General features: G+C 35.8%; 1 protein-coding gene across 4 annotated transcripts in view; it reads left to right on the top strand.

Moving 5' to 3' along the window:
• The window catches only part of PSMD14 (proteasome 26S subunit, non-ATPase 14), a 103,648-nt gene that overhangs the window by 18,892 nt on the left and 69,708 nt on the right, over window positions 1-15,048 (top strand). Inside the window, exons 1-2 of one of the 4 annotated variants that reach the window (XM_069574348.1) lie at window positions 135-178; window positions 888-947. The exons of 2 other annotated variants lie outside the window; for them this stretch is intronic. In XM_069574348.1, the coding sequence (XP_069430449.1) occupies window positions 912-947 (36 nt within the window). In that variant the 5' untranslated portion in view covers window positions 135-178; window positions 888-911. Of the gene's footprint in view, window positions 1-134; window positions 179-773; window positions 948-15,048 lie in introns of those variants that run through there. One more of the 4 variants, XM_069574347.1, reaches the window with a different exon arrangement.

The following is a 15,048-nucleotide window of genomic DNA, read 5'->3' as shown; positions in this document are numbered from 1 at the left end:
GTGGTTAAAATGGTAAATTTTATGTTATGAAAATGAAACAAGTTTTAGATTAATTTTTTTTAAACAAACACTTGTTGTGAAGTGTTACTGAAGACTTAGGAAGCAACAATTCTCATAGAAGCCTTTTTCCTTAGGGTTGGTCTGGGTGTGACAGTTTGGATTATTGAAAAATTACAAAGTACGTAAGTGTCAAAATGTGTTATGATGGAATATTATATAGCAGTTAAAGTGAACTAGGTTCTATATCTCAGTATGCATAATACAAACATTTTAAGAGAAAATTTCGGGTTGTAGGTATATACATACACTATGAAAGCATTAATGCTAATTCTTAAAACAATAACTTTTTTTAAAGGTAAAAGTATTACAAGTTCTAAAGCATCTCTGTCCAATAGAACTTTATACTGTGAAGGAAATGTTCTGTATGTGCTAATACAATAGCTATTAGCCATATGTGGCTATTATCAAAGACTTCACGGGTGGCACTAGCGGTAAAGAACCGCCTGCCAATGCAAGAGATGTAAGAGTTGCAGGTTCGATCCCTGGGTTGGGAAGATCCCCTGGAGGAGGGCATGGCAACCCACTCCAGTATTCTTACTTAGAGAATTCCATGGATAGAGGAGCCTGGCAGGCTATGGTCCCCAGGGTTGCAAAGAGCAGACACAACTGAAGTGGCTTAGCATGCACACACGGCTGTTATTAAGTCTTTGAAATGTGACTGGAACAACTGAATTTTTAATTTTACTGATTTTTAATTCACTTACATTCTACAGCTGCATGTTGAGTCCACGATATGTACCAGTATGACCTGAAGAACTGAGTTTTTAATTCTACTTAAATTTGAGTAATCATGTGTAGCTTAGTGGCTACCATGTTGTATACCACAGGTCTGAATAACCCACATCAAGTTCATGAGAAGGGAGGGAGACAAAAGGAATTTCTACTTCGTAAGTAGTGTTCTCTCTTTTTAATAAGAACAACAATAAAGAAAAAGAACAGCTTAGTGAATAACATTAAATAACATTTTCCTTTAGTTAAACTTCTTTTAAAAGCTGCCAAGTAAAACAAAATCAGAAATTCATTTTAATTTTATTTTCATGCCTTACTTAGATGTTCCATATTCTCTCTTAATCTTGGAGTTGAAGAGGGTAACACTTTAGATCTTGCCAGAGACAAGATCATGTAGGGCCTTGTAGGAAATTCTCTTCCAAGTGACTTGGGAAGTTGTTAGAGGTGTCTAAGCACAGGAGTTTTGCTCATCATACTTCCATTTTTAAAGAACCGGGATACTCTTGGAGATGAGACTTAAGGCAGGAATGAAAGCAGAGACAAGAAGCTACTATACTGTATTGAAATAAATTATAGATTATGATGTTTTATTTTTATTGTTTATCTACTAGAGAGATTCTAGTGTGGCTTCAGCCAACGTAGATTAATGTGTACAGTTGATGTTTACACCTGTTTTCACATTTGAAACAAAACTTTTGTTTATTGCTGGTGCAGTAGCTTGAAAATGAGCAGGTGTTTACAAAAAGCTTTTTATGAGTTCTTTATGTTCCTGAGCTCTTTAACCTATCTGTATTGACAGTTTTTATATACTGATGGATGCTTCTGGTTACGTTTTTTCCCCATTTGATTCTTTGAGTGTCTATCCTGATGTGATCCTCTGAACGTTTACAAAGAGCCTTTCTAAACATTGATAGATTAATTTGGTCATTTTTCTTCCTATTAAGAAGTAGGTAAGAAGCGACTTAGCAGCAGCAGCAGCAAAGTGTGAAAGTATTAGTCACTCATCATGTCTGACTCTTTGTGACCTGATGGACTGTAGCCCACCAGGCTCCTCTGTCCGTGGAATTCTCCAGGCAAGAATACTGGAATGGGTTGCCATGTCCTTCTTCAGCGGAGCTTCCTGACCCAGGGATTGAACCTAGGTCTCTCGCATTGCAGACAGATTCTTTACCATTTGAGCTAAGGGGTCAAGAAATTTGAATTGTTTTATTTCTATGCTTAACTACAAATAAATAGTGATTTTGCTTTAGAAACAAAGTAAAAATATAAAATGCATGTACTTCTCTTCATTTGCTGCTCTTGATGTAATAATTTTATTATTTAAAAAGTGTAATTCCTAATTATTTTATTCATGTACTTGAGCTGATGTTTCTACTATAGAAAATTAAGAAAGAGGTCAGGTCAAAAGCAAGCTAATTAGAACATACTCTTTTTAGGTGTCATTGTAATGTAATTCTTCTGCATAGATATTAAACCCTATGAAAAATGTGATGCTCCTGAGAAGTCTCAAATCTGTTCTTGGGTGTCCTCAAGTAAAAGGGAAACAAATTTCTGGTAGTTGCACTGTGGTTAATCTGTGGTGTTCTGTTTGAACTTTCTAGTTGTGACTGGTCTTTCAAGGGGAAAGGTCTTTGACATTTGTGAATGTTAAATTTCTATTTTAATATGAAATTACCATAAATGACTTTTCTTGAATTCTTTAGAACATAAGGGGAGCAGTGATGTGTTTTCAATTACAGTGAAATTGTCTTCCAGAATTGATCACATTCTGATGAAATAAAAAGTCAAAATTCTGGGGAAAAACAAAATGTTAAGATTTTTAAAGTCAGGGATATGATGGATCCATGACAACTGATAGTGCTTTTGGTAGCTTTAAAGGGTATATGGAGTGAGAAATAAGGTACTTTTGTCTAGTATAGGAAACTAAGATATTATAGTAATATCTAAATATTCTAAATGTGTGGGATGTTATGATCATAAAAATTCAGTTTATAACTTTTCCTTCCTTACCCTCAACATCATTTTACATGTTTGATATACTGGTCACTTTGCTCATTTGGTACACTGATCTTTGGGCTTCCAATCTTAAACTTGCCTAACATGATTTCTAATTTTTTAGTTCATATTATCATTTGGACAGTTCTTTAGGTATCATGCTCACTTAAAATCTGGATAGTCATGGCCAGTGTTCTATCCCAGAACATACGTTCAAGGTGGTTCTTCATGAGTTATTATCTGGGTTGAACATCCTGGAAGTATGCCCCCAAAAGCAGGGCGATGGTCTCTACTGGGCAGCCTCCCGGTGCTGCTTTTCAAACTGTTGTCAGTGATTTCACAGGCCCTTCCCTCGAGGAGACTGAATGAATGCCTGTGTTGGGCACAGTGGGAAAGCTTAGGGACAATAAAAGTTAAGTGATGACTGGGATAATTGTACTTTTCTCTGTTTCATTGTATATACGTTTCCTATCTTTTTACTTGAGTACATTTTTACCTGCCTGTGGTATCTCTCTGTTAACTGTCAGTTCTTTTTAGTGTTCTAAACACAAGAACCTGAGTAATTAGAAGCAAAATGCTTATCAAAAGTAGACAACATGATAAAATATAATTTTGGAAAAACACCCCTTTCTGTTTTATAGTAAAGATGTCCTTTTACTTCATGGGAAATTATTGTTTTATTACCTAGAAAAATACTTTTTTGTTACTATTATGTTGCTGTATCACTATAAGGAGATAATTGTGATTTTACTTCAGTTTGTAATTCATTCCAGAGTTTCTGGCTACTATTGCCTTCCCCCTTGCAGGTTCTGATTACTATATGCATTTCCTAGTTTCTGATTTATAGGTAGAAAATGAGGTCTTCAAATACTTTATAGCTCAGTCTTTCTACAAGGTTCTTCCTTGGGGCTTTGCTTGGGGTCTGAAAATTGTAGGAATATAGGGAGATAGCCAGATTATCTGAATAGGGAATGTACGTTTCAGTGGGATTTGGAGCAAATGTATGGACCTGTAAAGAGAATGCACATATTTTGACAGCTGTGTCAGGATTCTTTTCTGGAATTTATAGAAGTAGGGTGGAGAAAGGGATGAGAGCTAAATGGACGAATGCTGAGGGTTTGCATGATTTAATGTGAGTGTTCTGTGTATAGAACCTCTTCATACAGCAATCCTCTATGGATAGGGATGATTATTTCCATATTATTGGGCCAGGCCTTAGAACTAACAGGAAGTGGAGCTAGAGGTGGAACACAAGTCTTTCTGAGGCCAAAGCCTATTCTGCATCAACACTGTGTCCTTAGGTAGATAATATCTATGATGTTAGATACTTGCTTCATATAACATTAGGCTGCTTGCTGCATAAATTAGAAAGCCTTAACAGTCTGGAATTTTTATTGGGCAAAATGTAGGCAAAGAGAAGATGCCTGCTTTACAATTTTTTTAGGAAACCTAAAATATTTGAGAGGATTTTTCTTTATGATAACGTTTGTTACATGGCCTATGTTTTTAAAATATTTAAGGAATGAGTAACTATTTCATTCATTTTAATCCTTATGACTATATCTTGACATTGATAAAGATCAAGGAAACAAACAGTACAACTTTTTAGAGAAGATTTACGTTTCTTACTCCTTTTAAGTTTATAAAACATTTTCCTTACTGTTCAGAAACTGATTAGTACTCTAAGCTAGTTGTCAGTGTGTGGTTTCATTAAAAATTTTATTTTGGGAAAGAGGTTTCTATTAAGCTAATTTGAATGACCAATCTTGTTGTACCTTGACTTGTAATAATGAAAGAAGAGGTACAGAGAGCTGTTTTATTTGAATAATAGACTTGCCAATTAGCCATCAAGTGCTTCCATCTGTGAAATTGTTGATCAGATGGGTTAGCTGGGATGTTTCCAGACTAGGGCATCATAAATGGCACTTGAAAACTGTCACTTTGATGATGAGGTTTCAAGTATTACACTGCTTGATGCTGTGGAACCTTTTTTTCCCTTTGCAGTACCATGTTTTTTTAGAACATACGGATCCCACTTATGAATTCTGTGGCATCAAGAGAACTTGGGAGACCTGCCACTGATGTAAAGTTCTGCTTAATCTGCTGCTCTGGCCTGTGCTGAGATTAAACCAGAGTATTAACAGCTTCTTTCATGGCCTTCACAGTAATGTTGGTTGGTGATCTGACTGGCACAGGCAGGCGGTGCTCATTGCCTGTGGGCCATGGAACTGGCACATGTTGACAAGTTTCTTTGCACTTTTCCATTAATACAAACTCATTTTCAGATCTTTACTCCCCTAAGTAAATGTATAGTAGTCTAAGGCCACATTAAGTGTTTCTATGTGGTAATCATATGAAGTGAATTTAACATCTGTCCTATATATTTTTAAAGAATTTAACTTACATATTGATAATTCTTATATTTAAAAATTTAATAATAACTTAGAAATATAAATTTCTGAAAATAATTGTCATGTATCCTTCTTTACAATGCTGTGTCTTCCTTGCTTGGTCTTAGGTTTTATAGGATGTTTTCGTTAGTAAGTTGACTTCCTTGAGTGCTTGTGGATATGATTAGCTGTTGGAGTCCCTAAATGATTTTCCTGTCTCGTAGGACTGTGTCTTGCTTTTCTTTCCCTGTAAACCCAGATTCCTGAAATTTGGGCAGACTTCCTGGTCACCAGTCTGTGTGAGGACAAATTTATGCCCTTTTCCCTTTGTGGACACCAGCTTGCCCTTCTGTTTACCCTGGCACAGATCTCTGACCTGCCTAAACTCATTGTGAAAGGCAGTATGTTTTGGGCAATGATGAAAGGCATGCTCTGGACCGAGGCTAGATCCAGCAATGGCTGAGCTCTATGGAAGAGGAAGAGAATAAGTACCCCCATGGCGGATTCATGTTGATGTATGGCAAAACCAGTACAATATTGTAAAGTAATTAGCCTTCAGTTAAAATAAATTTATATTAAAAATAAATAAATAAAAATTGCCAAGTTTAAAAAAAAAAAAAAGAATGCTGTGTCAGTGTGCAAGAAAGTGGATGGTTTGGGATCTTGTTCCTATTTATTTTTCTTCCAGGGTAGATTTTCATATATTTGAATCATCCCCAGGTCCTTCAGCTTCCCTGAGTTGATCCTCTGTCTCCTGATGAGAGAAAAGTATCAATTCTAATGTTTGGTTGTTTGTTACTTGGGAGTATCTGACCACTGTGCCTTTTTGTTCTCAAAGGTTTGACTGTTCCCTCTCCTAGGCAAAAATGTCCAGTAGTAAGTCAATGACATTGATCAGGCAACAGGTTTCTGTTTTACAGGTGAGGAAATTGAGGCATGTAACAATTCAGTTGTTCAGTGTGCTGTGTCATTTGAAGAAATTCGACATTTGGGGGGGAAAGTGACTTCAAAGTAGAACCGAGACTGTCGCTGTTAAGTGCTCTTCTATAGAGCTTTAAACAGAAGTGTAAGAAGAGAAGAGATGTGACAGTATTACCGGTGCCTTTCTTCCCCAAAGACTAGAACTTTCTCCTGTGCCCTTTGACCATAGTTACTCTTTCATACCTTGTAAGCATTTTTTCCCTGATGTTTTTTTCTGTCCCTGTTCCTTAATTCCTCAGAAATAGCAGCTCTGTAATTTTTTGCATGGCGTCTCAAATAGTATTGTGAATAGAAGAACAGTTCGTACAGTTAGGGTAGTGGGCAGGAGCATTTCTAGGCAGTCCAGGAGAGAGGGTTTCTGTCCCTTAGGCTCCAGCTGTTATGCCTTAAAACTTCTGAGCCTTTTATGCTTCTGAGTAGCATAAATCATGCTACTTGTTTGGTTCTTTTGAGAACCAAACAAGGTATTTTAGGAAAGCTAAATCATTGTTTTAAAATAGGTGATATTTGACATGTTACAGAGTTAACAAGTTAACTATGCGTATGTGAAATGTGTCCATGCCTTTTCTGTCCCTTCCCTAGGAACTGTTACTAATTTATTTCTGTTCTTCCAAAAATATTCTATATCAGTGAGGTCCAATAGAACATTCCTTGAGCACAGAAATGTGTTATATCTAGCTGCCTAGTATGGTAGCCATGAGCCGTGTGGCTATTAAGCCCTTTAAGTGTGAGTGGTATGACTGAAGAAGTAAATTTTAAATTTGATTTTAAATAGTTTAAAGTTTAAGTACCTGCATATGGCCAATGGCTACTGTATTAAACAGTGTTGTATATATATTTGGGTTGGCCAAAAACTTCATTTTTTTTTCCCTATAAGATGGCTCTAGTAGCGCTTAGTTGTCTTCAATTTCATTTGAAACAATTTTGTTAGATTGTATTGTAACAGCTGTCATATCAGCCTGCAGTTTAAAGAAAAGCTTATCAAAATGGGTGAATTTTTGTGTAGCCATTTTAATATTGAAGATCGAAGAAAAAGCAACATTTTAGGCATCTTATGTCTTATTATTTCAAGAAAGGTAAAAAATGTAACTGAAATGCAAAGAAAACAAAGATTTGTGCAGTGTTTGGAGAGGGTGCTATGACTGATTGAAGGTGTCAAAAATCGTTTGTGAAGTTTTGAGCTGGAGATGTCTTGTTGGACGATGCTCCACGGTCAGGTTGACCAGTTGAGATTGATAGTGATCAGACTGAGGCTTTAATTGAGAATAATTAATGTTATACCATGCAGGAGAGAGTCAACATACTTAAAATATACAAATCAAGTGTCGAAAATAATTTATACTAGCTTGGTTATGTTAATCGCTTTGATGTTTGGGTTCCATGTAAGTTAAGTGAAAAAAACCTTCTTGACATGTGATTCTCCACTTAAATGTAATGAAAATGTTCGTTTTTAAAACAAATTGTGATGGATGATAAAAAGTGGCTACTGTACAATAATGTGAAGCAGAAGAGATAGTGGAGCAAGCTAGATGAACTACCAACCACACCAAAGGCCAGTCTTCATCCAAGAACGTGATGTTGTGTAAATGGAAAGATTGTAAGGAGTCCTCTATTAGGAACTCCTTCTGGAAAACCAAATGATCCAACAAGTACTGCTACCAGTTAGGCCAAATGAAAGCAGCACTCAACAAAAAGTGTTAGTCAGAAGAAAATGCATTCTTCCATCAGGATAACACAGACCTCTTATTTCTTTGATGGCTAGGCATAAACTGCTGGGGAGTTCTGATTGACCCACTATATTCACCAGACATTGTCCCTTCAGATTTCCGTTCTTTACCAAATTCTCTTAATGGAAAAACTTCAGGTCCTTGGAAGACTGTAAAAGGCACCTGGAACAGTTCTTTGCTCAAAAAGACAAAAAGTCTTGGGAAGATAAAATTATGAAATTGTCTGAAAAATGGCAAAAGGTAGTGAAACAAAGCAGTGTTCAGCATGATGAAATGAAAATTTGTCTTTTACTTAAAAACCAAAGGAGATTTTTGGCCAACCTCGTACTTAAGAGTACATTCTGGAGATTGGCTCCTTGTGTATATTGATACATACGTATATAAGTGGCTCCTTTTCTTTAAATGGTTGTTTGCTATTCCATTTTATGTCTGAACCATGATATATACTTTGTTTTCTGTCTTAATGTTTTCACAAGGATATTTACTACATCATTGGCAGCTTTGAATTTAGGCTTCACCACTTACCTTGATCACCTTGGACACATTGATTGACTTTGAGCCTCGGCTTCCTCATTTTTACATGGCAGGCACTGTAGTATCCACTACTGTGGATCGTAGGATTATGTGATTATTAGAAGTAATTTATGTAAAAGATTCAAGAATGGTATTAGGAGCTCAAATTAGGTGTAGTAGATAATAGCCTTACTGTTACTTACTGTTTTAATAATGAAACCGTAACAACTCCAGAGGCTGATGTTTAATGTTAAATTGTGGCAGAACATTCAGAAGGCTTTGCTTAGCTCATTTCAGGTTTGTAAGTACAGACAATCTCTACCTTTTATTCCCTTCTGTGAATTGTACATAGCCATCTGTGGATTACTTTTCATATGCTAATTTAGAACTTTTGTATATCAGCTGGCAAAATTGTACATTTCAAGCTCTTAACATGGTGCCTTGCCTGTCAGCCAATGGTTAAATTTAAGCAAGATCACAGTCTTAATACAACATTGCCTGTGCTTGAATATTTTATAATATATTTGAATATTGGTGGAAAACAGGAAAATAAAAATGCTGATACTATTTAGAAGCAGCCCTAAAATTACATGGATTAGGAAGCATAATTATGAGTTTAGATATAATTTTTTTCTTTAGTATTTTCAGTGATATTGCTTATAAATGAAATCTTTTGAAGTATATTGAAAAAGTAAACTTTTTTGCAGTATGAGTTCTTGATCACAGATGATTTTTACGTTCTTAATACACTGGCAGCTATTACACTGGCAACTATTGATAAGTGTGTTTTAAGTTTTTCTTGACTTCACTTTTCATGAAATTTAAGATCTGTTGTAACACTTTGCACTGTCATAAGGATTGTTTTCTTATTCAAAGTTCTTTACAGAAAAGTTAGATTAATTTTTTAAAGTTAATAATCAAAATGTTAACAGGTATACAGATTAAGAACCAATTTCAGGCATGTTCTTTGTCTGTGTACTATGAAGGATATGTGCTGGGGTTTTTTTGTTACTGTGTTTAATCTGAGTACCTAAAATGGCATGTGTGTGAGTGAAACTCAGTTAAAGGAAAAACAAAGTATTAGCCTTGTTAGATCTAAATTTAGTTAGCTTTAGTATTAACATTTATTTCTAAAGCATATATACATATAGTATTAAAATTAGAATTGCTATTTTTTGATAGACATTGGTAATTTAAATATTATAAATTTATCATTAAAACTAGTAGGTGGAATGGTAGCAGCTGTGTGCCAGGTACTGCATATATGCAGTACATGTTTATGCCATTTAATCCTCATAGTAACCAGGACTGTGGGTATGATTTGCCCCATCTCACAAGAGAAAGTGAACCTGAGTTTTAAACTGTGCAGTGAGGCATAAACCTCATATTTCGTTTTCTAATTCCAAAATAGTTTGGGAGGGTGTTCATCAGATTGTTCATAAGCATTATCATCTTCCTTATTTACTGACTTTATAGGAATTCCGTGGTGCAAATGGTTATTTTTTGTTCATGGTGAAGGTCTCAGGACTGCCTCAGCATATGATTTTGAGCAGCAAGTAATAATATTTTTAGTATTTGTATCATTGAAATGATACACTGAATCAAAGGGATTGAACTGTGGGCCAAGAGATTTGGTTCTGAATATTCCTGACATGTAGATTGCACAGTTATTTAAAGTATCTATGTTTATTTTCCTGTGTATCTGTTCCTATCTGTATGTTCTATAGAAGTGTGATCATATCTCTGACTGCTTCATTGATTTAAGGATCAATTAAAAATAAAACAATGAGAGGATTTTAAAATGTTTTGTAAAGTCATACAGCACTCAGCAAATACTTTAAAATATTGGCTAACTCCAAGCACATAACATTGTGGTGAGTTGTCAAGCCTTGATGAAGCATCCCTAAACCAGATTTGTCTCCTTACACCATAATTTCCCTTAACTTTTGGAGCTGCCTTTGGAACTGCAAATTATGAGATAGGAGATTTGGAAACTGCAGAGAGAAAGTGGGGGAAGGGGTGTGTGTGTGTGTGTGTGTGCGCGCGCAAGTAAACACAGGTGCTATAATTCAGTTACACTGTAGATATAAGCAGAAATTGATATGTTTTTCTGAAAGAAAAGCTCCTCTTAGAAAGTTTTAATTGGCATCTCTGAATGAGTGCTATTTTTTGACATGATGCCTGAATTTGCTGAATAGCTGTAACATCTTATTATCTACCCTGTTTGTAGATCTTTTTTCAGTTTTATGCTTACAAAAGAGTTTTATTTTGTAGTCATATATTTAAGAATGATTGTAAGAGAAGGTACTAAGAAGGGTGAATTATAAAAAGTTAAAGTATTTATAAGCCTTTTATTTTTGTTTTATTTACTAAGATATAATTAGCATATACTAAACAGTACATACTTAAAGTATATAATTTGGTAAGTTTTGAGATGTATACATACACTTATGAAACCGTCATTACAATCATGATGGTGAACATCCACCAACCCCCCCCCCCCACTCAAATTTATTTAGACATTTTGTAATCCCTCTCCTTTTACTCTTCCTCAGGCAACCATTCATTATACATTAGATTTAATTTTCTAGACTGTTAAGAAAGTGGAATTATAGAGTAGATACTCTTTTTCGTCTGGTTTTCATTACCATAAGTATTCTGAGATTCTTCTCTGAGTGGTTATCAGTAGCTTGTTCTCCTTTATTACTAAGTAGTAGTATTTCATTGGCTAGACATAACACACTTTATCTATTCACCTGTTCATAAGTATTCTAGTGTTTTCTGATTTGGGGCTGTTACAGATAAAACTGCTGTGAACATTGTATCAGTCAGTCAGTTCAGTTCAGTCGCTCAGTCGTGTCCGACTCTTTGCGACCCCATGAGTCGCAGCACGCCAGGCCTCCCTGTCCATCACCAGCTCCCGGAGTGCACTCAGACTCATGTCCATTGAGTCGGTGATGCCATCCAGCCATTTCATCCTCTGTTGTCCCCTATTCCTGCCCCCAGTCTCTCCCAGCATCAGAGTCTTTTCCAGTGAGTCAACTCTTCGCATGAGGTGGCCAAAGTACTGGAGTTTCAGCTTCAGCACCAGTCCTTCCAAAGAACACGCAGGACTGAGCTCCTTTAGAATGGACTGGTTGGATCTCCTTGCAGTCCAACGGACTCTTAGGAGTCATCTCCAGCAAAATTCAAAAGCATCAATTCTTCATGCTCAGCTTTCTTCACAGTCCAACTCTCACATCCATACATGACCACAGGAAAAACCATAACCTTGACTGGACGGACTTTTGTTGGCAAAGTAATGTCTCTGCTTTTGAATATGCTATCTAGGTTGGTCATAACTTTCCTTCCAAGGAGTGTCTTTTAATTTCATGGCTGCAGTCACCGTCTGCAGTGATTTTGGAGCCCCCCAAAATAAAGTCTGACACTGTTTCCACTCTTTCACCATCTATTTTCCATGAAATGATGGGACCAGATGCCATGATCTTAGTTTTCTGAATGTTGAGCTTTAAGCCAACTTTTCCTCTCTCCTCTTTCACTTTCATCAAGAAGCTTTTTAGTTCCTCTTCACTTTCTGCCATAAGGGTGGGTTCATCTGCATATCTGAGGTTATTGATATTTCTCCCAGCGATCTTGATTCCACCTTGTGCTTCTTCCAGCCCAGCGTTTCTCATGATGTACTCTGCCTAGAAGTTAAATAAGCCGGGTGACAATATACAGCCTTGACGTACTCCTTTTCCTATATGGAACCAGTCTGTTGTTCCATGTCCAGTTCTAACTGTTGTTTTCTGACCTGCATATAGGTTTCTCAAGAGGCAGGTCAGGTGGTCTGGTATTCCCATCTCTTTCAGCATTTTCCGCAGTGTACGTTTCATTTCTGTTGGATAAATACCTAGATGTGGAATGGCTGGATCATATGGTGAGTGTGTGTTTAACTTAACTGAAAACTGCCAAACTTTTCAAAAATGATTTACTGTTTTCCATTCCCGTTAAAGTGTGAGAATTCCAGTCCCTTCTCATCCTTGCAAACATTTGGTATGTGTTATGGTTAATCTTTTTCATTTTAACCATTCCAAAAGGTGATAGCATCCCATTATACTTGTAGTTTGCGTTTTCTTAATGATTAATGATATTGAACATTTTTTCATGTGCTAATTTGCCATTTATATATCTTTTTTAGTGAGATCTTTATTCAGGTTTGCTGCCCAGTTTTTACTGGGCTATTAATGAAATTTGTGAGTTCCTTATATATTCCTTTATAAGTCCTTTATAAAATATGTGATTTGCAGATATTTTCTCACAATCTTTGGCTTATTTTTTTACTCTGTTAGTGTTTTTCAAAGAGCAGAGTTCTTAACTTTGGAGTCTATAAAAATTTTCTGTTATAAATCGTACTTCAGTGTGATATCTAAGACATTTATGCCACTTTAAGGTCACAAAGATATCCTCTTTTCTTCAAGAAGTTTTATAGTTTAATGTTTTACATTTAGCTCTGTGATCCAGTTCAAATTAATTTTTGTATATGATGCAAGATATGGATCATGTTTAGTTTTTTAAAACAACTTTGCATGTGAATATCCAATTGTTGTAGCATCAATTGTTGATTTTTTTTTCTCTACCTTTGCATTGTACTGTTATTGGAAATCAGTTCTCCCTATATGTGTAGTCCTGTATCTGGAATCTCCATTCCGTTCCATTATATTTATCTTTTTAAGCCAGTATTGCACGGTCTTAAATACTGGAACTCTATAACACATTGTTGAAATCAGGTTGTATTAGTCCTCCAGGTTTGTTTTTTAACAGCCATTGTTAAATGTTGTTATTGGCCATTTTAGGGCCCATTATATCTTCACATACGCTTAAAAATAAAGTACGTCAGTTTCAATAAATAAAAATATACCGGGGTTTCGACTGATTGTGTATCAGATCTATACATCAGTTCGGGGAGTACTGACGTCTTACCCATATTGAGTCTTCCAACCATGAACACAGGTTATCTCTCTATTTATTTAGATCTTCTTTAATTTTTCTCAGTAATTTTTTGTAGATTTCAGTGTACAGAATTTTTATATCTTGTCATGTTTATGTCCAAGTATTTCATATCTTTGATAATACTATAAACAGCATTTTTATTTCTTTGATTTTCTTGTCTATAAAAAAGGCAGTTTTACTTTTTCCTTTCCAATCTGGATGCCTTTTATTTCTTTCCTTATTGGACTGACTATAAATGTCAGTAAAATGTTGAATAGAAGTGGTAAAAGTAGACATTCCTGTCTTGTTCCTGATCTTAGGGGGAAAACATTTATTATTTCACCATCAAGTGTGGTATTAGCTGTACATTTTAAATAGATGTTCTTTATCAGATTACAGAAGTTCTCTACTTACTATTTTTACTTTCTACTGAGTTTTCATCAGGAATGGATGTTGGATGTTTTTAAAATTCATATTCTGCATTTTTTGAGATCATCATATTGACTTGATTGATATATATGATTTTTTTTTAAACTCTTGCAGTGTTCTGTGATCTGAAACTGTTTGATAGCATCCCAACTTTCTTTTGATTGCTATTAATGTGGTATATCTTTTCCTGTCTTTTTCCTGTTAATATATTCAGGTCTTTATTCAACCTATTTGAAGTACCTTTCTTGTAAGCAGTATATACGTAGGTCTTGTTTGTTTTTAATCCACTCTGATAATCTTGGCTTTTTAAATTGAGATTTTAAGATTATTTGCATTTAATGCAATTATTTATATAATTAAGTTTTAGTCTGTTGCTGTTCAGTCCCTGAGTTGTGTCTGACTCTTCGCAACCCCATGGACTGCAGCACGCCAGGCTTCCCTGTCCTTCACTTTTTCCTAGAGTTTGCTCAAACTCATGTCCATTGAGTCGGTGATGCCATCCAACAATCTCATCCTGTGTTGCCCTCTTTTCCTCCTGCCTTCAGTCTTTCCTAGCCTCAGGGTCTTTTCCAGTGAATCGGCTCTTCCTATCAGGTGGCCAAAGTATTGGCCAAACTTCAGCATCAGTCCTTCCAATGAGTATTCAGGGTTGATTTCCTTTAGGATTGACTGGTTTGATTGATTGCAGTCCAAGGGACTCTCAAGAGTCTTCTCCAACACCACAGTTCAAAAGCATCAGTTCTTTGGCTCTCAGCCTTCTTTACGATCCAACTCTCACATCTGTACAATGACTACTGCAAAATCCATAACTTTTGACTATATGGACTTTGTCAGCACAGTGATGTGACTGCTTTTTAATATGTTTTCTAGTTTTGTCATAGCTTTTTTTCCAAGGAGCAAGTGTCTTTTAATTCATGGCTGCAGTAACCGTCCACAGTGATTTTGGAGCCCAAGAAAATAAAGTTTCAGTCTATTATATTACTATTCTCATAGTATTTTTCTCATTTGTTCTTTTGTTGTTTTTTCTGCCTCCCTCAGGTCATATTATATTACCTCACTTAGAGCAAATGAATGTTAAAATAATATATTTTGTATCTTATGGTTGCTTGTTGGGCTTCCCAGGTGGCTCAGTGGTAAAGAATCTGCATGCCAGTTCAGGAGACTCAGGTTTGATCCTTGGATCAGGGAGATCCCCTGGAGTAGGAAATGGCAACCCACTGTACTGTTCTTGCCTGGAAAATTCCATGGACAGA

This window comes from Ovis canadensis, chromosome 2, assembly GCF_042477335.2.
Source record: "Ovis canadensis isolate MfBH-ARS-UI-01 breed Bighorn chromosome 2, ARS-UI_OviCan_v2, whole genome shotgun sequence".
In the NCBI taxonomy this organism is placed as follows: domain Eukaryota; kingdom Metazoa; phylum Chordata; class Mammalia; order Artiodactyla; family Bovidae; genus Ovis; species Ovis canadensis.
Note: the sequence above shows the minus strand (reverse complement) of the source record. Positions and strands in the feature narration are given on the sequence as shown.